The sequence below is a fragment of the Miscanthus floridulus genome, chromosome 9 (assembly GCF_019320115.1).
Source record: "Miscanthus floridulus cultivar M001 chromosome 9, ASM1932011v1, whole genome shotgun sequence".
Classification (NCBI taxonomy): Eukaryota; Viridiplantae; Streptophyta; class Magnoliopsida; order Poales; family Poaceae; genus Miscanthus; species Miscanthus floridulus.
This window is the reverse complement of record NC_089588.1, coordinates 30,592,117-30,619,367: the sequence shown is the minus strand read 5'-3', so window position 1 is coordinate 30,619,367 and position 27,251 is coordinate 30,592,117. Positions and strand designations below refer to the sequence as shown.

General features: G+C 51.2%; 1 protein-coding gene across 1 annotated transcript; it reads left to right on the top strand.

Annotated features, from left to right (window-relative positions):
- The first annotated feature begins 1,327 nt into the window (after positions 1-1,327).
- LOC136481647 (protein ACCELERATED CELL DEATH 6-like) lies at positions 1,328-25,417 on the top strand. Its single transcript, XM_066478977.1, has 3 exons — positions 1,328-1,639; positions 23,338-23,847; positions 23,952-25,417. Exons 1-3 carry the CDS (start codon positions 1,417-1,419, stop codon positions 25,214-25,216), a joined length of 1,998 nt encoding a protein of 665 aa, XP_066335074.1. The 5' UTR covers positions 1,328-1,416; the 3' UTR covers positions 25,217-25,417.
- The last annotated feature ends 1,834 nt before the right edge of the window (positions 25,418-27,251 follow it).

Below are 27,251 nucleotides of genomic sequence, written 5' to 3'. Positions count from 1 at the left end.
TTTTAAAATTCAAAACCCTCTTTGCCGAGTGCCTTATTCTTTGCACTCGGCAAAGACCCCCTTTGCCGAGTGCCATGCCCCGACACTCGGCAAAGTTTTTTTTTTTTGGCCTCCAAAATTTTTGTGCAGCCCTTTTAAAGTACCAGGAACTCCTAGTTAGAATTTGGGGATTTTTTATGTCTTTTTTATATATTTAGTTACTTTATTTCGTTTACTTGAATTTTTTCGAAAAATATAAATTTGAACTGGACGTGGTACGAATAATGGAATTTAATGATTCAAAAAATGATAGTCATGTTACTGAGTTTAGTGTGAGGCCGTATCCAGAAACGGACCCGAAATTTCGGACATCTTGTTCATGAAACATGACCGCGAACTTACGTGCGAAGTGTTTTTAAATTCTATGAAAAGCAAACGAAGTCCGAAAATCATGAAACTTGTTGAGATGTCGTGATATCGTATGTGGAGGCTATGATAAAAATTTGAGAAGGTTTGATGCACGTTATCACGTACGATGCTTACAAACCAGGACATCTCCACATGGGGCGCCGGCCAGGGGGCACTCGGCAAAGAAATTTTTTTAAAAAAAAATAAAAAAATCTTTGCCGAGTGCCTGAAGGGTTGACACTCGGCAAAGCCACCGTCAACGGGGCCGGCGCCGTGACGGTCACTTTTCTTTGCCGAGTGCCCGATAAAAGACACTCGGCAAAGAGGTCTTTGCCGATCAATTTTTTACCGTGTGTTCTTTGCCGAGTGCAATTTGTAAAGATGGCAACGAGCGTGGTGCCCGCGGATACTACCTTCTTACGCCCGCGCCCGCTAGCTAAATCTCTCGCCCGTGCCCGCGCCCGCGACCTGCCACGGGCAACAAACCACGCCCGTGCCCTCCATCCGCGGGCATGAAATGCCCGCGGGCATGCCCGTGTGCCCGCCAGGTTGAGCATATACATAAATCATAGTGCATTACAAGAGATACGAAGATACATATTCACAACAAATCGTGTATATATACATATATTTGCTTGTAGGTCCCCCATGTCAGACCTGTGGAGCGGGTCTGGCGGATAAGCGGGCGAGGATAGCAAATTTCTTTGCCCGTGAAGAACTATCGTCTGGGTTCAGGATGGTGCCCGCGGGCAAGAAGTGGTGCCCGTATCCTTGCCCATCGGGTTCCATGCCCGCGGGCATGCGGGCATTCTGTGTCCGTTGCCATCTTTAGCAATTTGGCCCCTCGGCAAAGAACCTGAATCTAGTAGTGGACTAGTCCATGTCCATTATCTGCCATCTTGCAAGGCGCGTGCGGCACCTGTTCTCTTGCCCGTGTTTCTCCACAAGAAAGAGTGAAAGACCATATACTATACATCTCCCACTCTCGCTTGGCGCAGCGAGCTGCCAACCGTTTCACCGGCCGGCCGGATGGATCCTCAGCAGCAGCAGTCCATCCACCTCGCCGCCGGTGCTTCGCCAGCTGGCTCATCTGCAAAGGCAACGCCGCCGACGCAGTGTGACCATGAGCGCATGGTCGTCGGCAACATGTGCCCTTCTCTCTATCGCGCCGTCTACAAAGGGAGGATGGCCGAGGTCACGGCGCGGCTTCTGCAACAACACCCCGCGGCTGCCATAGACTGTCGAGACACTGGTAATAACTAACGAAACAGCCCCCTGACCCTTTTTTTTTCTTTTCTGCTTCCAATTCTTCATTTGGCTCCCAGAATTAATATTTGAATTTTACGCCTGAGCAGTAATATAAGAATCCTGACAAAAGACCACGTCTTGTCCCTCACTAATTAGGATGATGGAAGTAGTTTAGTTATTATTTTCCTTAATTACTAGCTGGTTATTTATAGGTGACGTTATTAATAAGTTTAAAAGATTCAATATTTTCTGTCAAAAAAGGCAAAGGATAGAGGGGCTGAGGATCTAGAATACCTTTTATTTGGTACAAACTTTGAGCACTGAATCCCTAATATTTTGTAACAAAGGGAGTAATACATTAATCTTCTCCTTTTCTCTTCATGATGAATAGTAGTACGTTGGCATACAAGGAAAGGAAACATATATATATATTAAAATTTGAGTGTTCTGTTGCCACTAGTGCTCACACATCCGTTTATTACATTAATGGAGTCACACTAGCCTGACATATTAGCTTAGAATTCAAATAAAATCTTACTGGTTTTTAGCAGCTAAATATATTACTCGCTTCGTTGAAAAATTATAAGACGTTTTGACTTTTTTTATATACATACTTAATTTTTACTATATATCTAAAGACATAGTGTATATTTAAGTGCATATAACAAAAACTATGTATTTGAAAAAGATAAAATATCTTACGATTTGGAAGAGAGGGAGTAGTTTTCGCAGCCAAAATTTGGAGTTGTTGTCTGGAGGACACTGTCACAATCGTGGACTGTTCAACTATGCACAATCTATAGAATCTAAGCTTGTATGGATGGAAATGTGACAGGCGTTGCCTTGCTAGGCAAGAAATATTGACCCAGACATCCAAAATTGGATGCTTGAGAGTGTTGTTTGGTCCAAGCAGATCTTTCTAGCCACCATCTAAACAGCACCTCTATCAGTAAATATTGCATGTAGTGCATGGTATGAAGAAAGACACCCATGTATGCTTGCAAGCGGGGTGGGCTGTGGACAACCGCTAACCCACAAAAAGCTCGCCGCAAAACTGATTAAGCGGGTTTGCAGCTGACCACTGGCCCACACTCGCTGCTGTCATATACTTCGTGGACTTGGCAGCCTTGATCATAAAACCCGCAAAAGCCCGCATACGTGCGTACGTAGTCTATTCGCTCTGCTGCATTCCCTTCGACTTGGACACGACGACGCACACCCCAAAGGACTCGCATCCCATGGCGACACCTCGTACCGCCGCGCCGCCGGTGATCCTCAAGGTCGTCGTCTAGCTAGCTTCTGTCTACCAATTGACCATGACGCCTCCGTTGACGTGGAGGAACTGTTCAGTCATGTAGGACGACTCCTGCTCGCTGGCGAGTAAGACGTAGCTGGGCGCGACCTCGGCGGGCTGCCTGGCGCGCTTCATTGGGCACCTCGGACCAGAACTGCTCCACCTTCTCCTTGCCGAACGACGCCGGGATGAGCGGCGTTCAGATCAGGTTCATGCCCAACGGCGAGTATTGGCGCCACCTCGTGTCCACGCACCTCTTTGTTGAATCTAATCTTAGCATAAAACATGTAGCACAAGGACACAGGATCTGATACATAGTCTAACACATGACCACAACTCATATAATGTGGAAATACTTAAGTAGATAGTGCCAGACCAGTGTTAGCAGTCGCCATCAGCGCCTCCGGTGGTGATGCAGTTGTCGGTGATGACGTAGATGACGGAAGATCATCGGCTGAGGGTTTGGGAACCCTCTGCAGGTGACGAACTCGACGTGCCGGGTAGCGGTGCCCTTCTGGCCGCCACCGGCACTGACCTAGACGAGAAACGGACCTTCCTAGACCCTCTAGCATCTAAGCGATGGGTTATGTGACCCTCCAGCGTCTAAGTGATGGGTTATGTGAAAAGTCACGTGGATTAGAGTGTGACGCCAGGGACGCCTCTCTTATTTATAATCGTGTTGTGGGCCAGGGGCCAAACCCTTAGAATTCTAAGGGTTGTCGCTAATCACGGCAATTCTTATTTAGTTGGAAATAAATGACGAGTGGGTGGACCAAAAGCTTAACTCTTAATTAATCTCATAATTAAGTTCGGGATTAGCCGAACCGATCACATTCCAACATTCTCCCACTTGATCGAACGGCTAATGCACTTATGCAACTAATGTTCGCTTTACACTTATGTTCACACTTAGTACCACAGCAAGACCAGACCAATGCGTCGTCAGCAGCATTAATCGCCATCGGGACCCCATTACCCATAGTTCACCGTAATACCTTGTTAGAACACTTATTACTTATTGGGAGTACATGGCCCTATTACCCAGTCTCAGAGGCTCTCCACTAAACCCATACTTAGTGCATGTTGTTTAAACAGGTTATATGGTAAGCCTTTCGTAAGCGGATTCACGAGCATTAGCTTAGTACTTATGTGCCCAACTTTAATAGTCTGATCATGGGTTCTATCCTTCACTACATAGTACTTTAGGTCTAAATGTTTTGACCCATCAATTGGTTTGTTGTTACTGGAAAATAGTACTGCAGCCTGATTGTCGCGGTACATAGTAAGAGGTTTTGAAATGCTGTCTACAATTCATAGGCCCGGGACAAAATTCTTAAGCCAAACAGCCTAGCTCTTCATAGCAAGCAATAACTTCAGCTTGCATCGTCGACGATGTTGCAATACTTTGCTTACAACTTTTCCAGGAAATTGCTCCTCCAGCAAGGGTCAAAATATAGCCTGTTGTGGACCTCCTATTATCCACACACCCTCCTAGATCGGCATCTGAATAACCCACAATTTCAAGAGTATCTGACCTCCTATATGTGAGCATTAAATTTTTGGTGCCCTGACAATAACGTAAAGCTTTCTTAGCACCTTTCCAGTGGACCAAGCCTAGATTTTTCTGATATCTGCCAAGCATACGTACGCCAAGTCTAGACGCATACAAACTTGTGCATACATAAGGCTTCCGATGGCAGAAGCATATGGCTTATCTCTCATCTCATCTAATTCCAACTTATTCTTAGGACATTGGTAATCATCAAATTTAGCACCCTTGGCCAATGGTAAGGTGTGGCAGAACACTTATCCATATTGTACCTTGCAAGCATTTTCTCAATATATGCTTTCTGTGATAATCTTGATACTCCTTTGGTCCTATCTCGATGTATCTCAATGCCAAGAACATAAGAGGCTTCACCAAGATCTTTCATGTCAAAATTAGATGACAAGAAATTCTTTGTCTCATATAACATATTCTTATCATTACTCGCTAATAGGATATCATCAACATAGAGTACTAGGATAATGAATCGTCCACCTTTTGTCTTAATGTAGATACAATTATCCTTCTGATTTTTAATGAACCCAAATTTCTTAATGACATCATCAAATTTCAAGTACCATTGTCGTGACGCTTGCTTAAGTCCGTAAATAGCTTTCTTTAACTTGCACCCTCTGTGCTCCTTGCCTTTCACAACAAAACCCTCCGGTTGTGCCATGAAAATTGTCTCATGCAAGTCTCCGTTTAGGAATGCAGTCTTAGCATCCATCTGATGTAACTCTAAGTCATAATGAGCTACATGCGCCATGACGATTCTAAACGAATCTTTCTTTGAGACAGGGGAAAAAGTTTCATTGTAATCAACCCTTTTCTTTTGTGTAAAACCTTTTGCTATGAGCCTAGCCTTAAATTTCTCAATTTTTCCTTTGGAATCACGCTTTGTCTTGTAGACCCATTTACAGCCAACTGGTTTGACCCCATCAGGAATTTCAACTAATTCGTATACTTGGTTAGTGCTCATAGACTTAAGCTCATCTTGCATAGCCTCAATCCACTTATCTGAATTCTTATGTGCTATTGCCTCTTTAAAAGAAGCTGGATCATCCACTTTCCCAACATCATATAGATCTTCACTTAGATAAGTCTCATAGTAATCTGGGATAGCAGATCTCCTCTCCCGCTGTGATCTCCTTACGGGTTCATTAGGGATCACGACTAGTTGAGGCTTGAGTCTGCTCATGTGCCTGAATCTCATTCTCAACTATTGTCAGTTGAGGCTTGAGTCTGCTCATGTGCCTGAATCTCATTCTCAACTATTGTCTCATCCTGCTGTGGTTCATCAATTTGCACATTAGGATTCTCAACAGGAATTTCAATGCTAATAGTTTGAGGCGAAGGTGCACTAACTTCTCGCACAAGCCATGTATTATTGGTGTTGTTTCTTGAGTCATAGGTACAGGTAATTCGGCCCGTATCTCATCAAGATTAACCTCACGCCTCTGTGAGCTCCCACTGATTTTTGCATCCTCTAGGAACACAGCCTGCCTGGTCTCAACAAACTTAGTATGACGATCAGGACAGTAGAAACAATATCCCTTAGAATTATCAGGGTATCCTATAAACTGACAGCTCACGGTCTTAGGATCTAATTTCTTTAGCTGTGGATTAAATAACTTAGCTTCAGCAGCACAACCCCACACACGCAGATAATTAAGTATAGGCTTTCTCCCCGTCCACAATTCATAAGGTGTCTTGGGCACTGACTTACTAGGAACTCTATTTAGGATGTGTGCTGCTGTCTTTAATGCTTCCATCCATAAACCAACTGGCAAATTAGAATTGCTGATCATGCTACACACCATGTCCATAAGAGTACGGTTGCGACGCTCTACCACTCCATTTTGCTCAGGTTCGCCCGGCATTGAATATTGGGCAATTATGCCATTCTCCTCGAGGAACTTAGCAAAAGGTCCTGGGATTTGGCCATATGGAGCGTGTCTCCCATAATATTCACCACCTCGATCTGATCTTACAACTTTGATCTTAACATTGTGCTGATTTTCCACTTCAGCTTTATATATCTTAAATTTTTCTAATGATTCAGAACGATCGCAGATGGGGTAAATATGTCCATAACGAGAGAAGTCATCTGTGAATGTAATGAAAGAATCAAAACCATCCACTAATGTTACTAGGAAGGGCCCACATATATCAGTGTGAATTATTTCTAATAGACCCGGACTTCTAGTAGCTCCTTTCTTAATTGTCTTAGCGAATTTTCCCTTAATACAGTCGATGCACTGTTCTGAGTCTGAAAAATCTAATGGTTGGATTATCTCTTCTTTAATGAGACGTTCCATTCTCCCTTCGAAATATGGGCTAAACGACAGTGCCATAATTTCAACGAGGTCTCATTATTACACTTGCGCTTATTTGACTTATCGCACACATTCATTATAGAATCAGGAGATATCATATAAAGCTTATCAACAAGAGGAGCGACAAAAATCTAAATATAATTAAACTCGATGACACATTTATTATTGCCAAACTTAGTAATGTATCCAGAAGTATCTAGTGCTAACACTGAAATAAGGTTCCTCTTAAGACCATGAACATAAAGCACATCATCAAGCTGAAGATTGAAGCCTAGCTAAGTCTAATGAGAAGCTCCCAATGCCTTTGACTTCAACTTCGTGTCCATCAGCGACTCTAAGACTTCGCTCCCCCTTCTTATAGTTCTCATCGTACTGAACACCTGTAATGAATTGGAAATGTGCACAGTGGCACCTGAGTCAATCCACCAAGTATCAGGGGAATAATTAGCTAAAAATGATTCATCAACAAAAGAGATAAAATCATTACCCTTCTTCTTAAGCCACTCCATGAAGCTGGGGCAATTCTTCTGGAAGTGTTTAGGCAAGCCACAGAAGCTGCAAACATTAGGGTCATTATTTTGAGCATGATTCTTAGCATTGTTCTTGCCATTGTTGTTGCCAAAATTCTTAGTATTATTATTATTTTTGTTATTATTGTTGTTATTCTTATTTGGCTTGAACTTCTTCTTAGGCTGTTTGCTGTTGCTAGCATCAGCCTGATGCTTTCCCTTGCCAAAAGCAACAAGGTTAGCCATGTCTTTCTTCTCAGACTTTTGCCTTTCTTCCTCTTCAACACAATAGCTGATGAGTTCAGAAATGCTCCACTTCCCCTCCTGAGTATTGTAACTTATCTTAAACAGGGTGTAGTGAGCTGGCAGTGAAGTCATAATAAAATGCACAAGAAAGCCCTCAGAAATAGACATACCAAGTGCCTTAAGCTTAGCAGCCATGTCACACATGCTCATAATATGTTCTCTAATCCCACCTTGCCCATCATAGCGTGAGGTATACATTTTCATGATGAGAGTGGTGGCATAAGTCTTAGATGAGCTCTTGAAATTTTCCTCAACAGAGGCCAAGAACTCCTTTGCAGTCAGCTCCTCACCATCTTCCTTCTTATCAGGGATTGCTCCCTTTATGCCAGGCGAGATCAATGCCTTCATGATCATGCTAGCAATCATGTTGCTCTTTTCCCACTTTTCAACCTCAGTTTGGTACTCTCTTAATGCATCAGCATTTGCATTTTCATCGAGTGCAACAGGCCTATCCTCACATAGTGCGTGGTCGTACTCTGAGAGCCCGAGCACGACTAACACCTTCTCCTTCCATACAGGAAAGTTGGTGCCATTGATGGGATCGATGGTGTTAACGAGGCCCGCAACATTGCTCACTGGAAAATTATATCAAAAATGTCTCAGTTAATACTGTACAGAAAAGATGTTAACTTAAAAGCTTGAAATTAAGTCAACGTTGGTTAGAAATAAAATCATGCTTAAGAACTTCAATTTGCATCACCGTTGGGCAGAAAACAAATGAAATTCATCTTAAATAGCTCATAATTAAATCAACGTTAGTCAGAATTAATTATGAGCGAAATCTCCGATCAAACTTCTGCGTTGGTTCTATTTAATCAGAGACCATCTTAAAAGTACAGGGTGGATCTATATCTCAGTGTGCAAGTTTAAATAAATAGAAAATAAATTCATAATAATGGAAAGTAACACTAATTAACTCAAAACTTAATAAAAATGCTTAAATAATGCGTTGATAATAAATAATAAATGAAACTTAATTATGGAAAAAATAAAACTCAAATTTCGGCACTTAAAACAAAATTTGCCCAACAAATGGCCCATGAACTAATCATGAACTAGCACTTAACAGGGTCATGGTAGATCTAAGTAGGCTCTTGATACCGATTGTTGAATCTAATCTTAGCATAAAACATGTAGCACATGTACACATGATCTGATACATAGTCTAACACATGACCACAACTCATATAATGCGGAAATACTACTGCCCCGTTCGCTTGGAGGAATCTGGATGAATCTGGAGGAATTTGTGAGATGAATCAGCCAGCTCTTTTTTAGCACCAGCCGAACGAGACCAGTGCCAGACCAGTGTTGGCAGTCGCCATCAGCGCCTCCGGTGGTGATGCAGTTGTTGGTGATGACGTAGATGACGGAAGATCACCGGCCGAGGATTTGGGAACCCTCTGCAGGTGACGAACTCGACGTGCCAGGTAGCAGCGCCCTTCTGGTTGCCACCGGCACTGACCTGGACAGGAAACGGACCTTCCTAGACCCTCCAGCGCCTAAGTGATCGGTTATGTGAAAAGTCATGTGGATTAGAGAGAGCGTGACGCGAGGGGCGCCTCTCTTATTTATAATCGCGCCGTGGGCCAGAGGCCAAACCCTTAGAATTCTAAGGGCTGCCGCCGATCACGGCAGTTCTTATTTAGTTGAAAATAAGTGACGAGTAGGTGGACCGAAAGTTTAACTCTTAATTAATCCCGTAATTAAGTTCGGGATTAGCCGAACCGATCACATTCCAACACTCTTCTCCCCGCGCCGCGTCGCCGTGCACGAGCCAGGACGCCGGGGCGACGTGGAGACCATGCTTCACTCCGTCGCCGCCGAGCAGTAAACCTCTGGCACCGTCGTCCGCCGCCCGCACCTCCATGCCGCCGCTCTCAACAACATCATGGGCAACGTCTTCGGCACGCGATACGACGTTCGTCTGTTGTGATTCTTGCGGGCCTTGCGGGTTCTTAGCCGGCTTTGTCTCTTGCCCAACGGGCTTGGTGGGTTCAAACGCGTTGGACCAAAAAAAATTGTAGTTAGTCCACAACAGCCGCAAAGGGAAATTTTGCGGGGCGGACGGGGCTGGTTACGATAACAACTTGCCCCGCCTGCAATCGTACACCATGTATAGACAACCAAATGCGCCGCTCGACCTGACATGGTACGGGCCCACAGAGGGCAGGACTCGATGAGGGTCGGGGCGGCACAGCATGCTTGGCTCGTCAGGCCGGGCCAGATCAGCACACCGTGGCGACGAAGCTTAGGCACGCTGGGCCGACACAGGCCAGATGGCCTTTGGACCATGCCATACCTAGGCCGAGCCAGAATGCCATGCCCGGACCGTTGGCCCACGGACCTTTTGACCAACTATACCCGTGTGGCGACTTTGCTGGGTGTTTGAACGGTCAATATTCAAATCAAACGTAGATGGCTTCTTCTGGGAAAGCAACGTCAAAGAGACTTTCCAAGCATGTCCCCGTCGTGATGCCTTCTAACACTTGTACTTACAATAACTGATTTCACGGCGACACAAGTGCGCCACAAAAAATACGGGACACGCCACCTTTCTTTAAAATAAAAGAATCTTATAATTTTAGGTGAGAACAAATAAATTGCATCAACCTTGAAATAAACCAAATTAAAGTTTTTGCTACTGTGCAAATTTCAAATCTTTCTATATCTTAACCTTTATTTATTTGTTTTAACTTTTCTAAAAAAAATAAAACACCAAGGCAAAATGTCTGTTATTATCAATCTTAATATTACTTTTGGACACTCATTTTGGAGCTACCATGATAATCATCATCTAGCTATAACGCACTAATAAAGAAATATAACTCTCTAGAAAAATAAAAAGCATGTAGTTAGGTGGCTTAGAAGCGGATAAGGGTGAATATGAGACAGAACAGAGAGTTGGATACTAAAGCAGGGGCAAGCTTCGAGGATAGTTGTTCGATGAGTTGGCAGTGGAATGACAAATAAGAGTAACTCTAGTAGGCTCCTCCAATAGGCTCCTAAACCATATTTTGAAAGCTCAGGTAAAAAACACAGGTCAAGTAGGGCTCCTACTTAGACCCTGTCGGGTTCACAAACCCAGGGTCCCTCAGGGACCGGCTTTCACGCCCGGGCTCGGCCCAGGAGAACAGCATGTAGTTCATGGGCCGGCCCAAAAGTCTAAAAATACGACGGGCCGGAAGGACAGTCCGGTTGCCGACCGGAAGGTCTGCCCGAAAGAACGAACGCCCGCTCATCAACTTCTTCGGCCCACCTCCGACCGGAGCGCTTGCCTCGGGCACCAGCCGCCTCCGGGCGGTCTCTCCGATCGGAAGGCCTGGCCCAAAACGTTGCTTCCTACTCTGACCCCGCGACCCCGACCGGGGACCCGTAGGAAGCCTGCTTACCGCTCGTCTCCGACTGGCGTGGCCAGGACCGACTGGGCCATCCGACCGAGGGCGTCCGCTCGGAAGGGGCCAAGGGCGAACGGAGAAGGCAGCACACAAAGTCAAACCACGATACCGGGACCATACCCTGTACGCCTGCGGGAACAGTGCTCCTCAACCGCCCTGCCACAAACAGTATTATCGGCGCCGACATTTGTGTCTACAGTATTGTAGGCGCCATTGGGCTCCCATACGGCAAAAAGCCTCCTACATACCTCTGGCATCGATAGTGGGCGCCAGGGTTCACCATACCTGGTACACAGGGTAGGGCTCCTCACATACCAATAGTATTTTGCAGGTACCGACATCCACCCTTCCTGAAGAAGCTAACGCAAACCTCCCATGTGCACCTGACATTCTACAATGACATCAACAGTATTGTGGGCGCCTACCATCATCGCTACCCTCGTCGGCTTGGGCAACAAGGCTTAGTAACATCCGTACTCTCTCCCTCTCACCTGTAAAGCCATCCCATTTATCTATAAAAAGGGGATGCGCTCCCTCCAGCAAAGGAGGTCCACTTCTTCAAGTTCAGACTCACTAGATCGATAGCTCACAAACCCCTCAAGCACACGCTTGAACACCTAGCTCATAGCGGAGTTCCGGTCGCCCTCGGCCCTTCCGATCGGACCCGACCGGGCCTCTCGTACACCCCACCTTTCTTCTTCTCGTTTGTAACCCCACTACAGACTTCGAGCACCTGGGCTCAGGAATAAAGTCACCGACCGACCCACACTGGACGTAGGGCACGTTGCCTGAACTAGTATAAATCCTGTGTCATTGAGTGCTAGGCCACCTCCGATCACAATGTACATCAAAACTACAAATATTCACTAGTTGGTCACTTTCTGTACCGACAGTTGGCGCCGTCCGTGGGGAAGACGTTGTACGTTCAACACTTTTTGGTCATCGGATAGCCCATTTTTCCGCCACCCCCACTGTGGCGGGCTCGGGCGATACGATTCGCCTCGGCTCACTGGAGTATCCCGCACTCTCGCCTGCGGGGATGCGGGTTCCACTCGTTTTTTGGCCATCCCAGGCCTTCCTCTTCGGAAGCCTGGACTTCGTCGCCGACCAGCTCGGCGTACTCCACCTCCGCGAGGAGACTCGCGACCCGGCACCCGTCGAAGAGACATCCTCCATCGACTCCGGGACGCGCGATCTCAACGGCGCGGCATCTGCACTTCATTCCGAGCAAACTCTCTGCTCAAACCCCGCTGTGAGTAATATACATGTCGTTATTTACTTACTACGTTCTATCTTTCGCCAAATACCCGGAGGGCTACCGTTGTCCCCATCGCGGCCACCGTACAACCGATTCCCCTACGGCCTCGTGTCTCTCGTGGACGCGTACGCCCGGGGGCTCCAAAAGACTATGGCGCCGCCTCCTCCCACGTCTGAGTTCGTGGGGATGGCGAGCTACGGTCCCACCTGTTTCCTCGACATCATGGACGACGACATCGGGAGTGATGGCTCCAGCATCGGCGATGTGGCACCCAGGGAGTGCACCATGACGGACTCTTCGGAACAGCCGCCAGGGGCAACGGAGTCCTCACGGACTCACGCCCCTTCGGACCCTCATACGGAGACCCCCGAGCTCACACATGAGCACGAGGAGGAACTACGACTATAGTGGCCGCATCAGCCACCAACTGCGACAGCACGCTCGGTGCGCTACGCCGCGCCCCGGGCGCGTGGACCGGCGAACGGCGCTCGGGGTCGCGCCCGCCAGGTCCAGCGCAACACCCTGGATAGAGGGACCGATCCCCCACAGTTCGCTCGGGCCAGTCAGAACATTGCCGCCGCGGCAATGCTCCTGTGCGGCCTGTTCGAGCCGAACGACCCTCGCAAACGGGCCATCCACCGGAACCTCCGGGCACTGGTGGAGACCGCCGCCGTTCAGCAAGCGGAATGCTCCGTATCGCGACGCCGACTCGCGGCCCCGCTCCCCGTCTGAGGAACAGGGACGCAGCAGATGGGGCACTACACTCTATCACCGCAACAACCGCTGAGCGTGGCACATGAGGCCGCAATGGCACCTCATCTTGACCTGATGACCGCTTCGCACCAACCGCCTATCTACGTGCGGCTCGGACCAAACCAAGGCACGTGCAGCGGCGACCGGAGTCCCAGCACTGATGGCCCAGGACCACCGACCTTTGCCCGACTCCCCCAGCAAGCGCCGTTCTCACCGCACTTCGATGGGGGCCACGGCAAAGGAAAGGCCAAATGCCAGGATCAAGACGAGGGCCCCTCCACGCAGAGGTAAAAAAAGAACAGAAAGGATCGCCGCCGACCGGCCAACTCCGCGTCGGTCGCCGCAGCCGATCACCTGGGCACGCAGCCCCAGTAGGACCGATCAGGACACTTCCACGAGCTCATGGAAAGCCCGTGCACCAACCACAACTATCCCGTCAACCATCTCTACAAGGACTGCCAGCTCCTCAAGCGTCTGCTAAGGTAGACTTGTAGGCCAAGGAACGAAAAAGGCAACAGAAGAAGGGGGCACATTGGGCGAGGATCCAGACGACTGAAGCCTGAATTGATCCGACCGGACGCCTACCGACTGAAAGACAACGACGACGACGTTCTCTCCGAATGCTTGGAACAGCTATGTCATTTTTTCCTTTCCCTAAGTTTCAGTCTTACCATTATTCACTAAACGTACGCTCCTGTAAGAGCACCCCGACCCAAACACTTTTCGGCTTGGGGCGCTCGGGGGCTCCACTAGGGGGCAATACTACCTCTCTGTTTTGTTCACTGTCGTATGGAGAAAACTCCTTCCCACCCGAACAGAAGGGCGGTTCATTCTTTTGATTTGCCTTACGTAGCTTTGCTTTAAAACATTCCGACTGATCGCACCCCGCCCTTTCCTATGGTTACGAGCAGCCGAGCCTCACGGGCCACGCCCCGGGCTCACAAGGTTGCAACCTACGGGACAAACGGGCAGGTATGAGAAAGAAAGAAGTAAAAAACAAAATTATGCTGAGGGAAAACTAAGGAACGAAAGGGAACAAGCTTCCCCGAACGGAGCAACTCCATCACAAAAACAAAAACCGATTGCAGACATTAAAACACACCACGAACGTCTTACACGGGGGGCTCCCCCACGAACTTAAAACTTTTTATGTTTACTAACTACTTATATTATGCAAGCTATTAAACCGACCCGACGGCATCTGCTGGCGACGCGGCCGACGAAGGCGTAGGCTGCTCACTCCCTAGTGGCACAACGTTCGGCTTGATCGAGGCCGAGGCGACATTTCCCCCTGAACCAGGCTCCGGGCTATCCGCAGGCTCAGAAGCATTCTCTCCACGCATGCTTCGGGCCATGTCTTGACGGCGAACGTCCATCACCCACTCGGCGGAGACTTGCTCTGACACCGACCGCACGTACGGCAGCAAGCTCACCCCGATTGATTAGATGTCCTCCATGCTCAGACCTTCAGCATACCCACTGCAGATAGCGTCGAAGTCTAGGTTCGGGTGGTGCGTCACCACCGAGGTCAGCACCCCCGACGCTCCATAAAATAGCCCGCTCCTAACAAGGTCCTTGACCACGTCCAGGACCTTCGCCAGCTAGACCGCGGGTGCGCTGGTACTTGGCGCCGACCCGAAGATTTCGGAGATGACAAGCCGGGCAGCGTTGCGGATCTGGTCGAGTTCCCCTTCGAGAGCACGTCGCTCTTCACAGGACTTGGCTAGCTCCTCAGCGTTCCGGCTGAAGCTCACCTTGGACGTCTCTAGGTCTCGCTCCAGTGCCTTCACCTTTTCACCCAGCTCTGGAGGAAGGGTGACAAACTTAGAAACAGGCTGAGGGAAAAATCAACACCACGAGAAAACAAAAAGGTACGCACCGATGCGAGAGGCCTCAAGGGTGGAGAAATCCTCTGCCTGCCGAGCCACCTACTCGTGCAGCCGAGCACTCGCGTCCTCCATCCCCATCACCTGGCTCTAGAGCGCGAGCACCTCCTAATCTGCCTCCGACCGGGTCCTCTGCTCTACCTCCAGGGCCTTCTGTGCCCTCTCCAGGGCGGCCCGCTCTGGCTCAAGGGCCGCCAAGGCCTCTTGAAGCGCCGCCTCAGTATTCGCCAGGGACGTCCACAGCCCCGCTTCAGTCTCCTCCTGGCGGACCTTCGCCGCCTCGAGCCCTTGCTCGGCAGCAATTGCCCGCTCTGCCGCATGCTGTCCCTCCACCCGTGCCGCGGCCGCCCGGACTTGGGACTCACGGCAGGCAGACTCCACCCGATGCTCAAGCTCGGTCGTCCGGGCATGTTCCACCCGAAGGAAGTAGGACTTGCGGGACGACACCTTCCTTATTTCCTATGAAAAACAGGCATGCTAAAAACAACCGACGAAAGATTCAAAGGGTAAGGGTGAGTACCAGAAACTCACCTCCGTGGTGAGCTATAGGTCAACCTCAACCAACTGCCGGGAGAACTGAGCCTGCTTCCGGGTGCTCTCGAGCCTCGCGGACAGCTTGGTGAGCTCGGACACCGTGGCATGCCCTTACCCCCCAAAAATGTCCCAGAGATGGCACTCCCGGGAATCCCGGAGGACGAACCTCGCCTTTGACGGGTCCTCTGGGAAGGGCCACTCTAGGTCACCCTCCGACGAACCGCCGGAAGGCCCAGCCTTCGACTGGACCACCGCCAGCTCCCGCGGCGACACCTCCAACTCCCGCGGCGACACCGGTGGCTTTGCCACGGCATCTGCCTCGTCGTCAAACAGAATCTCCACCACCTCATTCACGCAGGATGCCACCGCGCATCCCAACTCCATCCCGGCCACACTTCCCTCCAGCGCCTTCGGCTTTGACGGCAAGGATAGGTCGTGCAGCCCTCCACCCGGCGAGGAAGGGAGCACGCCCTCCCTCGTCTCTTCCATCGCGACCGGCGGAGGAGGGGCCGCGAGGGTTACCTCCGACGCAACCCCCGCCATCGGCACCAGGATCGCCGCCAACAACATCGCTGCCGCTGTCACGTTATCAGCAGCCACCCCTAGGGGCACCACCCCCGGAAGGGAAGGCTTCGCCGCCGCCACCCTGCTCCCCCCTTCGCTCGCCGCTACATGCTGTAGAGTGGGCCTCCAAACCTCCCGCACGGGGGTCAGGGCGATGCTCAACCCTGGCATCCCCTAGCCGCTGACAAAAATCACGGGTAAGCCACACTCCAAAAAGACTCGGCCAGCAAGAATCGAAGAAGCAACAAAAGGAAACATACCGGGTGGCGAGCGGCACGACCCAGAAGGCAGACTCCAACGACCACGGACCTACAGGACGAGGGCCGCTCCTAGGCTGCGACCTGCGCCCCCTCACTTCAGACGGGGTCAGAGTCATCCCGACCAGCTCCTGCCCGGCCTATGGGTTGCTATGACCTCTGGCTCGGGACTCCCCGACCGGAGCAGCAGGAGGGGCGTCCTCCGACTACGAGTCGCGTATCGACCGGGCGCTAGTCTGCCCCTCAGACCGCCTGAGCTGCTTGACCGTACCCATGGTAGGCGGGGCCTCCTCCGGCTGCAAGTCTGGCGTTGGCGCCGGTCCCATCGCCACGCCAGCACCACTCCGCTCCTCGGACCGCCCGGCTCGCTCAGCCGCGTCCGCTGCAGGCGACGACGGGACCGGCGGCACCACCAAGAGGCGCGGTGACCGCATCCGCTTCACTGCTCGCTTGCCAACGGCGTCCGCACTCGCTGCACGCTTCCTCGATGCAGGAACCTCCGCACGCCGTGCGGCCTCCTGCTCCTCACCGACGGACGTCACTGCAGGGTCGCGACGCACCGCCGAGGTCACAACGACCTCCCGACTCTCCTCCTTGTCGGAGAAGACCATGTCGTCCAAGTCCATAGGATCGTTCGACGCGAGTTCCGACTCGACGTCGCTCCTACGTTCCCCGGCCCTCATAATGGAGACGGAGATCCTAATTTTCTGTCAGGTGATGGTAACTATCGTTGTGGCGGAGAATGACACACCGATTCGGCTTCAGATCGAAAGATGGAACCCTGCAATCTTAGCACCACAGCTCCTCTGGTTATCAACCAAGTCACGGACCAGGTTGACCTCGCCAAGAAGGCTAATCCCTGCCTGTGCAACGAAGAACACAAGCAAGAACAAGAAAGAACGCAACCAAATTGTAGATGAATGATTATCTCACGAAGTTGGGGTCTCACAGGGCGAGTCCAGGGTAGGCGACGAAACTGTTCTTGACAGAATAATCTAAGCAAAACCCAAAACCTAATGACGGCGGCGGCGTATGATTATAAAGGTCTTAGGGTCGTCGCCTACCCTGGACGCGCCCCCTAATGGGCCCAAACACGATACACGGTCCAACAGACCAAAAGAAGGTGTCGCAGCACCCTGGCAGATTCTGGATGCTGACTTGTTTCAACAATTTCTGTTGATTCCGAAGAGGTTTTGATGTGAAACCAATTGGATTGGCTTCCTTTTCAAATTAGCTTTCCATCCATATGTGGATCATCGAAAACGGAGTCCGGATACATCCTGGGTGACCAGTTTAAGGCAGACTGGTCCTAGAGGCCGAGGCAGACTCGAATTCTTGTTGGACTGGGCCTCCGGCTTGTGTTGGACGTCCTTGCTGGTCATCATCACCTCCACCACTTCCTCTAAGTCCTTCATGACCCTCTCCAATGTTCCTAAGCAAGATAACATCATTAGGTAGTAGTCTATTCTCAAAAGTGTGAAAAGTATCGCTTAAGAACGAGCTCACCTCTAAATTGAGTTGTCGCTTTCGAGCCCGGGTCATTGGACCTTGCATGACGGTTGGAGGATCAGCAGGTACCTCTGAAGAAGTGATGTCCTCATCACCTCGTGCGCCGGGCAACCTCCTTCTTCTTCTCTTCCTTCCGCTGAACCTCCTGGGTTCTCTTCTTCTTCCGGGCGTCAGCCGCCTCCTTCCGGACGGCCTGCCGGGCCCGGCCCTCCGGACCCTTGGGAAGGTGCGGTCGGGACTTGTACCTCCCGAGCCCCTATGGAACGATTGAACCAAAATCAAAGAAAAGGGAAAGGAGCAGAGAAAGAGCACGAACAAAGAGCGTATCAGTGTGGGCACGATCGAGGCATTGAACGGTATGGGCTTTCCCTCAACCGTCTCTCCGGGCCTCAGCTGCAGCACTCGGCCGATGCAGCTCCAGATCTCATCGTCCGGTAGATCCTCCGGCGACGCTCGGTCTGGGTCCGACCGGCCACCGTACGTCCACATCGAGTGCGTCCTCTCCGCCAACGGCGTAACCCAGTGGCGGTAAAGGGTGCGGAACACCTGCACCCCGTCGAGGCCGCCCCTTACAAGCTTCTGCAGCTCCTCCTCGATGACCCCCACCTTGTGCTTCTCCATGTGGGCGCAGCCCCACGACCAACTCTTCTGCTTCACCGGCCTCCCGCCGGTAAACGCGGGAAACGGCGCCCCCACCGGATTCCGGATATAAAACCACTCCCCATGCCATCTCCGGTTGGAGTCACATGGGGTGTATGCGGGATACGAGCCTCCCGCACGCGGCTTCCTCTGCAGGGTGAAGCCTTCGACCGGTGCGATCTCAGCCGAACTCTAGTCCGCCATAGCTCTCCTGGAGAAGAAAAGCCAGAAGAGATCCGTGTGCGGCTCCATCCCGAGGAAAGCCTCACAGACGGTGACGAAACCAGCGATGTGCAACACCCCCATCGGGTTGAGGTGCTGTAGCTCCAGACGCCACTCGTTGAGGAGCCCGCGCAGGAACTAGTGCGCGGGATACCCTAGTCCGCGCTCATGGAAAGTGAGGAAAGAAACCACCTCATCGGGACGAGGTTGCGGGAACTCCTCCTTCCCGGGGACCCTCCAGTGTGCCACCTCCTGCGGCGGCAGGAACCCCTTCGCGACGAAAGCCTCCAGCACCAACTTCTTCATGGTGGACGACCGCCAATCAGACATTTTGCTCCAAATCACGAAGGATCGGTGAGTTCCTCTCTTCTCCCTCGCTCTCTTCCCCTTCTTCCCTAGAAACCTCCACGGCTCTCAGGAACGCTCACGGCAAAAAGGAAGAAAGAAGGTGCCGGCAGATGAGGAATAGGCAAAAGAACGAAACAAAAACCCTCTCCCTGCTCCTACTTAAAGGAAAGGGAACAGCGGTTAAAGAAGGATGCTCCGATCGGGGGAGGTAGAACGGCGGAGCAAGAATTTCTCTCTCTTTTCCCATTTAATGCAGATGAGACGTGCCCTGAACCGATGAGACGCGCCCTGCTCGATGGAACGGCTCCTGATCATACGGGACATGGCCTGGCCGTGGCCCACCACTACCGCACGATCAACCACTACCACACGACGGGCACAGGAACCGAAGCACCACCGCACGCGGACAGCTCCCCGCTCCCCCAGGCCAGGGGAGACCTAAAACGAAATCTCCGTCGAGAGACCAACCGACCCCCTGAGTCGATCGAGTCGCTCAGTATCCACACCAGGACACAAGTAGGAAGCGAAGGGACGCCCCATGTAGGCCATGCTGACTCCGTCACGAACGACAAGCATGGGTCCCGGTCGGACATTTCCGACTGAAGCTCTCCGAGCCCCGTCACTCTAGTCGCCAAGGTAAACACTATCAAAAACCCCCTCTATTTCAGTATAAAATCATTTCATACATCCATACGCGCATCTCATTCCATACGCCCGCGCCTCCCAGATGATTTGGGCCCTGAACCGCTCGGGGGCTCGGGAACTAAGCATCGCACGTGCAGCGAAATGCACCAGAACGCTCCGTGTTGTGTCACGAAGCGGCGGTTGCCTCATTCAACATAGGGCAACCAACAGAGCCAGGGGAGAAAACCGTAGATGAGCACCTTGCGGCCCTAGCCTGGTCTGGTAGATCGGGTCATCTCAACCTTCTCGTTCGATCCTAAACCTCTCACCAGGCCCACAGAATCTCCATCGAAGGGGAGGCCGTTAGGCCACCCGGGTCGGTCTCCTGAACGACCTAGGCATCTACCGGGTTGCAGGTAAAGGAGTAGTGGAATGTCACAAGAGGGCTATGCCGACCCCATTACGAACGATGGACCTGGATTCCACTCGATCACACCCATTAGCGAACTCACCGAGCTAGTCTTCGAGCCCGAGCGATCGGGACAGGCGACGAAACTCAGCCCCTCCGGTTGTGAGGAACCGAGGATGGGGTAACGCACAATACTCACATCGACCCCCATGAAAGGCCCAATAGGGCTCGGGGGCTCAAGATAAAACTCCAAGGATGGCGACCTCGAACTCGCCAGATCCACGACTCCGACTTGCCCGGTCCCACGGCGCGCACCGATGCCAGGATCCGCGAGCATCGCCTCGTCCGATCTTTAACCAAACTAACTACGCTTCGGCTTTAAAACGGCTTCACTTCCGACTGCGCTCCAAAAAACCTTGGGACCGCGACTCCGAACTCGCGTCGACAGGATCTATGACATCCGGCTGCGGCTCTTGGGACCGCGACCCCGAACTCGCATCGATAGGATCTATGACATCCGGCTATGGCTCCTGGGACCGCGACTCCTAAACTCGCGTAACGGCTTCAGACGGCTTCATTGCGCTCCAATAAAACCTGGGACCGCGACTCCTAAACTCGCGTAACGGCTTCACTTCTGACTGCGCTCCCAGGATCCACGAGCTTCGGCTCGTATGATTCCTGAACTAACTAAACTAACTCTCTCGATCCATGGCGCGCACCGACGCCTGGGTCCGTTCGCGGCTCCGCCTCGCCCGATCCCACAGTGCGCATCGACGCCAAAGATTAGTGAGCTTTGTCGCATCCGAACCAGGCTATCTCCATCCGTGGCGCGCACCGACGCCAGGATCAGTAAGTTCTGTCTCATCCCCACGCCTAAAAATCCCCTCGGCTGCACAGCGACGCCAAGGTTAAACAAAATTTCGTCTCAAAACTAAAAACACACACGTCCACCGAAGCAACACCCCCAGTCGGTTCTGCCCGAACCACCCGGGGGCTCGAGGGCTACACCCGCGGGTGCGCTTGCGCACACCCGCCGACACAACGCAAAATACTTCTCCCGCTGACAACACAGAAAACCCCCCAGCCAGTTCTGCCCGAACTGCCCGGGGGCTCGGGGGCTACACCTGCGGGTGCGCTCGCGCGCACCCGCCGGCAAGACAAAAATCCCCCGGACGATTCTGCTCGAATCGCCCGGGGGCTCGGGGGCTCGGGGGCTCCTGTCGGGTTCACAAACCCGGGGTCCCTCGGGGACTGGCTTCCACGCCCGGGCTCGGCCTAGGAGAACAGCATGTAGTTCATGGGCCGGCCCAAAAGTCTAAAAATACGACGGGCCGGAAGGACAGTCCGGTTGCCAACCAGAAGGTCTGCCCGAAAGAATGAACGCCCGCTCATCAACTTCTTCGGCCCACCTCCGACCGGAGCGCTCGCCTCGGGCACCAGCCGCCTCCAGGCGGTCTCTCCGATCGGAAGGCCTGGCCCAAAACGCTGCTTCCTACTCCAACCCCGCGACTCCGACCGGGGACCCGTAGGAAGCCTGCTTACCGCTCTTCTCCGACTGGCGCGGCCAGGACCGACTGGGCCATCCGACCGGGGGCGTCCGCTCGGAAGGGGCCAGGGGCGAACGGAGAAGGCAGCACACAAAGTCAAACCACGATACCGGGACCATACCCTGTACGCCTGTGGGAACAGTGCTCCTCAACCGCCCTGACACAAACAGTATTGTAGGCGCCGACATTTGTGTCTACAGTATTGTAGGCGCCATTGGGCTCCCATATGGCAAAAAGCCTCCCACATACCTCTAGGCATCGATAGTGGGCGCCAGAGTTCACCATACCTGGTACACAGGGTAGGGCTCCTCACATACCAATAGTATTTTGCAGGTACCGACATCCACCCTTCCTGAAGAAGCTAACACAAACCTCCCATGTGCACCTAACATTCTACAGTGACATCACCAGTATTGTGGGCACCTACCATCATCGCTACCCTCGTCGGCTTGGGCAACAAGGCTTAGTAACATCCGTACTCTCTCTCCCTCTCACCTGTAAAGCCATCCCCTTTATCTATAAAAAGGGGATGCGCTCCCTCCAGCAAAGGAGGTCTATTCTTCAAGTTCAGACTCACTAGATTGATAGCTCACAAACCCCTCAAGCACACGCTTGAACACCTAGCTCATAGTGGAGTTCTGGTCGCCCTCGGCCCTTTCGGTCGGACCCGACCGGGCCTTTCGTACACCCCACATTTCTCCTTCTCGTTTGTAACCCCACTACAGAGTTCGAGCACCTGGGCTCAGGAATAAAGTCACCGACCGACCCACACTGGACATAGGGCACGTTGCCTGAACCAGTATAAATCATATGTCATTGAGTGCTAGGCCACCTCCGATCACAATGTACAGCAAAACTACAAATATTCACTAGTTGGTCACTTTCTGTACCGACAGACCCCTAAAAGTAGGAGGCTCTTAAACTCTCCTAGGAATCTAGACGAGGACCTTACTTTTCAGTTTCAGTCGTTTATCTCCCCGACCAATTTAGACCGTGCACGCCCGAGTGCTTGCTATGCTTCTTGACACTCCTCTTGACCTGGTGCGCCTGTTGTCTGATGCCCCTCCCACCCATCCAACGCTCCGTGTGGCCTCCCCAAGTGGCTACCCCTCCCACTCTCCTGTTGTCGTCCTCCCTTCGGTTCCGCTAATGGCGTGCCTCTGCCTAGCCTACTCCCCTAACGGCTCCTCTTCCATGTAGAAACACCGTCAGATCCATCTCCCCCACTATTCTCCTCCCTCCCGCACACACTCGCGTAGCTTAGGAGGGAAGATTAGGGAATGACGAGTGGGTCACATGTGCCAATAGTGTCTATTAGAATAGATTTGAGAGCTCCTTATATTGTAGATGCAAAAAAAATCATGTCCTCAAAGTTAGAGGGCCTCAAATCAAAAGTAGAAACCATGATTCGAAGGCTTCTACTGGAGTTGCTCTTAGTCGGCAATTGTTAGAAACGTTTTGGTATACTTGTATAGTAGGTACAACCAGCGGTTCCTATCTAGTGTCCTTGCCTCCCTCTGGCATCCTCCTATATATACCCTAATAAAGGTTTGTTTGGATACACTTGTATCTACCTTAATTCAAGTGTGTTGGAGTAACCTCAATCCACTCCAACACACGTTAAGATGCAAGTGTGTCCAAACAAGGCACGGGAAAACCAGAGTCCCTAACCTAGCCGACGAATTTATAACCTGACTCAATTGAGCTCGTCATTTGACACACGGATTCAGTTAAAATTCTAATTTCCTTAGTACCCGTTTCAGGCACTGTTATGCACGGACAGTGCGACATACTTGAGTTGACTGCGGAGAGGAAAACCGTTGTACACGTGGCTGCGGAGCAAGGGCACCATGAGCTGATCCGGGAGCTCTACCTCAGGTTCAGGGATCAGGGCCTCCTCTCTCGCCAGAACTCGGCGCAGGACACGCCGCTGCATTGCGCGGCGAGGGCTGGGCACGCCAGGGCAGTCGCGGTCCTCGTCGAGCTGGCCAGGGACCGTGGCGTGAACATTGTGGGGTGCAAGAATGATGCAGGGGACACGGCCCTCCACCTGGCGGCGAGGCACGGGCACGGCGCTACGGTGGAGGTACTGGTCTCGGCGGCGGCAGAACCGGCGGCCGAGCTGAACAACGCCGGCGTGTCGCCGTTGTACTTGGCAGTAATCAGCGGCTCGGTGCCAGCAGTCAGAGCGATTATTACCAAGTGCAAGGACGCGTCATCGATGGGGCCAAGCGCACAGAATGCTCTGCACGCTGCCGTTTTCCAGAGCTCAGGTTAGTTGCTTGTTGGATTCTTAATGGTTGCATAATAAGGATTACTGAAAGAAAAAACAAATAATGCAGTGAACTAATGTGTTCAGCATTTGCGTTGCCTGCAGAAATGGTTCACCTGCTACTGGAATGGAGGCCAACTCTGGCCGACCAAGTCGACAGCAGCGGCAGCGGCCCGCTCCATTTTGCTTCGTCGGACGGTGATCGCAGCATCGTGAGTGCAATCCTGCGCGTCGGGCCGCCGGGAACGGTGTACAAGAAGGACTCGAGCGGGCTGTCGGCTCTCCACGTCGCGGCGCGAATGGGGCACCACGGCGTGGTCAAGGACATGCTAAAGAGCTGCCCCGACGCCGCCGACCTCCGCGACGGCGACGGAGGGACCTTCCTGCACGCCGCGGCAAGGGAGAAGCGCTCCTCATCGGTGGTGTCCCTCGCCATCAACAACCCCAAGCTCTGCCCGCGGGGGCTCCTGGACGCGCAGGACAGGGACGGGAACACGCCGCTCCACCTCGCGGTGGCCGCGGGGACGCCCGACGTCGCGGAAGCCCTTCTCCGGGAGGGCAAGGTGCGCGCCGACGTCCTGAACCACGACGGGCGCACGCCGTTTGATCTCGTCGAGGGATCGACCAGCTTCTTCACCACGGTGAGCCTCGTGGTGACGCTGTTCGCTTACGGGGCACTGCTCCGGCCGCAGAGGCAGGACTGCAACAAGACGCAGTGGAGCGACCGCCACGTAGTGGAGAGGATCGGGAAGGCGTCCGACAGCTTCGCGGTGGTGGCGCAGCTGATTGCCAGCGCCGCCTTCGCCGCGGGGTTCAACCTGCCGGGCGGGTACGGCAACACGGGCAAGTCGAACCTCTCGTCGGCGGGCAGGGCCTCGTTCAAGTACTTCCTCGTCCTGGACACCCTGGCCCTGGCGACGGCCGTGGTCGCCGTGATCTTGCTCATCTACGGGAAGGCGGCGTCGGCGTCGGCGTCGCACTCCGCCGACGGCCGCTCGTGGAAGAGCTTCGTGAGGGCGCTGCAGTGCATGTGGGTGTCGCTCCTCAGCTTGATGATGGCCTTCTACGCGGCTCTGTACGCGGCGGATGCCGGCATCCGTAACGTCTTGACGATTATATACCTGTTTATCAGTGTCGTGCAAATCATCATCGCGAACTGGATCAAGCCTGCGACGACGTGGCGCACCATCTTGAGGTTTCAGTGGCAGTGCTTTCACTCCAAAGGAAGGCATGCGATCAAGCGGCAGTATCCGCTCGCCGGCGCTTTCGTGCTCAATTTCTGCCTCTTTTCAGTTGCAAGTTTCCTGGTGTCTTTCGTTTTTGGAGTCCTCTTGAGACTTGAGAGAAATAACGCATATCTGATTAGCTAGCTAGAGACACTCTGAGTTTGCTCGGCTACACTTCTTCGCAGCCCTGTGGCTGCGGCTGTTTACTGTAGCGTGAACTAAGTAAAAAGCCGCAGTCGTAAAGGATTTTACGTTGAGGTGTGCATTAAATCTAAAAGGGCAACTTAGACATGAGAATTAGTATTGTAGTCTCGTGTTTATGTAAGACCTTATCTTATGTATGTATATTTGTGTAAGTTTTGAACCTTTTAAATGTGTTGTCGCAATTTGGTTAATTCATAGTCGTGTTGTATACACTACGTAAAAAATGATTTTTAGCAACGGTTCGATTTTTTAAGGGCGGCTGGTGATGGAGCCGCCCCTACAGTGGCGTGCTCAGGTGCCTAGACAATAGCCGCCTCTACAAATGGAACAGCAGGGGCGGCTGGTGTTACGAGCCGCCCCTACAAATGGGGTCTGATTTGTAGGGGCGGCTCAATCACCAGCCGCCCCTAGAAATGTTATTTGTAGGGGCGGCTGGTGATTGAGCCGCCCCTACAAATGGCCCTGTATTTATAGCTCCGATTTGTAGGGACGGCTCAATCACCAGCCGCCCCTACAAATGCCCCCATATAAAACAGATGCAGCACCTTCTTCCTCCTCGGGTCACTCACTCCAACCCGTGAAAGAAAGGTGGGGAGGCCTTGGGCACCTCCCAAAAATTGCTCTACTAAGGGGGGAAGATTTTGGTCTCAAATCCTTTGGTGGAGAGGTTGTAGAAGGTAAGAAAATGCTATTCCATACTTTTTTTTGAAGTTTTAATGGTTGGTTAGTGAGTAATTAGAGTTTTGTTTTTCTCTCTCTTCTATGGTGCTTGAGCTACTTATGAAGCAAATTAGACCCAAGTTTTAAATGTACTAGGGTAAATTTGGGAGGGAAACAAGATCATACCCTTATTTGGTCCATGTTTCTTGATTTTAGTGAACAATTAGTTAGTTTTATGGATGTTTCATGTGCATATGGATCTAGATCTAGGTTTGATTTTTTTATTAATTTCATTTTTGTAAATTTATGTTTGATGAAATTGGACTAGGGTTTGTATGAAAGATATTGGGTAAAGTATAATTGTTGCTAATTGTTGTCTTTGAAATTGTTTATTGTAATCAATAAATATATATTTTAATTATTTATGGATAAATGGGCCATTAATTAATTTTCATTTACCATGGTGTGTTTGTATGCTTCATGTAATTATATTAGATTTATATTCATATATATCTGAAGTATATACAATTATTCTCAAGTAATTATTAATTTGTTTCATTTTTATATATATCTGAATAAGTAGTCCTTTAATGTTTGTTTTGTTGTTGTTGTAAAAGATGGAGTATAGGAACTCTTGGATGTATGATTCGTTAAGGTTCAAGGCAGGTTTCCGTGAAGAGGTGGATAAATTTATTGAAGCCACAAAGAAGCATGCAACGACATTGAAAGAGAATAACAATACAATTATTTGCCCATGTAAAGATTGAAAGAACCGTATGGCATGGACAGATGTGACTATCATCATATCATATTTGATTATGCGAGAATTTGTTGAGGACTACACAGTGTGGATTCATCATGGTGAAACGGTTATTGTTAACGACGAGGATGAGGAGTAATACGATGACGAAACCATAGAATCCCGGTCCCAATATTCAGCAGAGCTTGATGCACGAATGGATTTCGAGTTTGGCAATGAACAAGGTGGTGATGCTGGTGGTTGGGATGGTAACGACGAAGGTGGTGCCAATAATGATGGTGGAGCACGTGTCGGGGATGAAGATGATTTGGAGGACATGATACGAGCCCTTGGACCAGAGATTTTACTAAATAGCCCGAAAGATCTAGAAAATTTGGAAAGGGTGACAAAAACATCGAAGGAGACTGTGTATGGTGTTGAAAAGGGTTGTCCGACACATTGGACATTGCTACATTTTGTGCTTGAGCTGCTCATCCTGAAGGCTAAGTATGGCTGGTCAGACTGTAGTTTCAATGATCTATTGCATCTCCTGTCATGGGTGCTGCCACAACCAAA

Excerpts from the sequence above, each read along its gene's own strand:
- LOC136481647 (XM_066478977.1), top strand. The coding sequence starts at position 1,417 with ATGGATCCTCAGCAGCAGCAGTCCATCCACCTCGCCGCCGGTGCTTCG. Across the intron at positions 1,640-23,337 it reads CATAGACTGTCGAGACACTG|GCACTGTTATGCACGGACAG; the intron begins GTAATAACTAAC and ends TACCCGTTTCAG. Across the intron at positions 23,848-23,951 it reads TGCCGTTTTCCAGAGCTCAG|AAATGGTTCACCTGCTACTG; the intron begins GTTAGTTGCTTG and ends CGTTGCCTGCAG.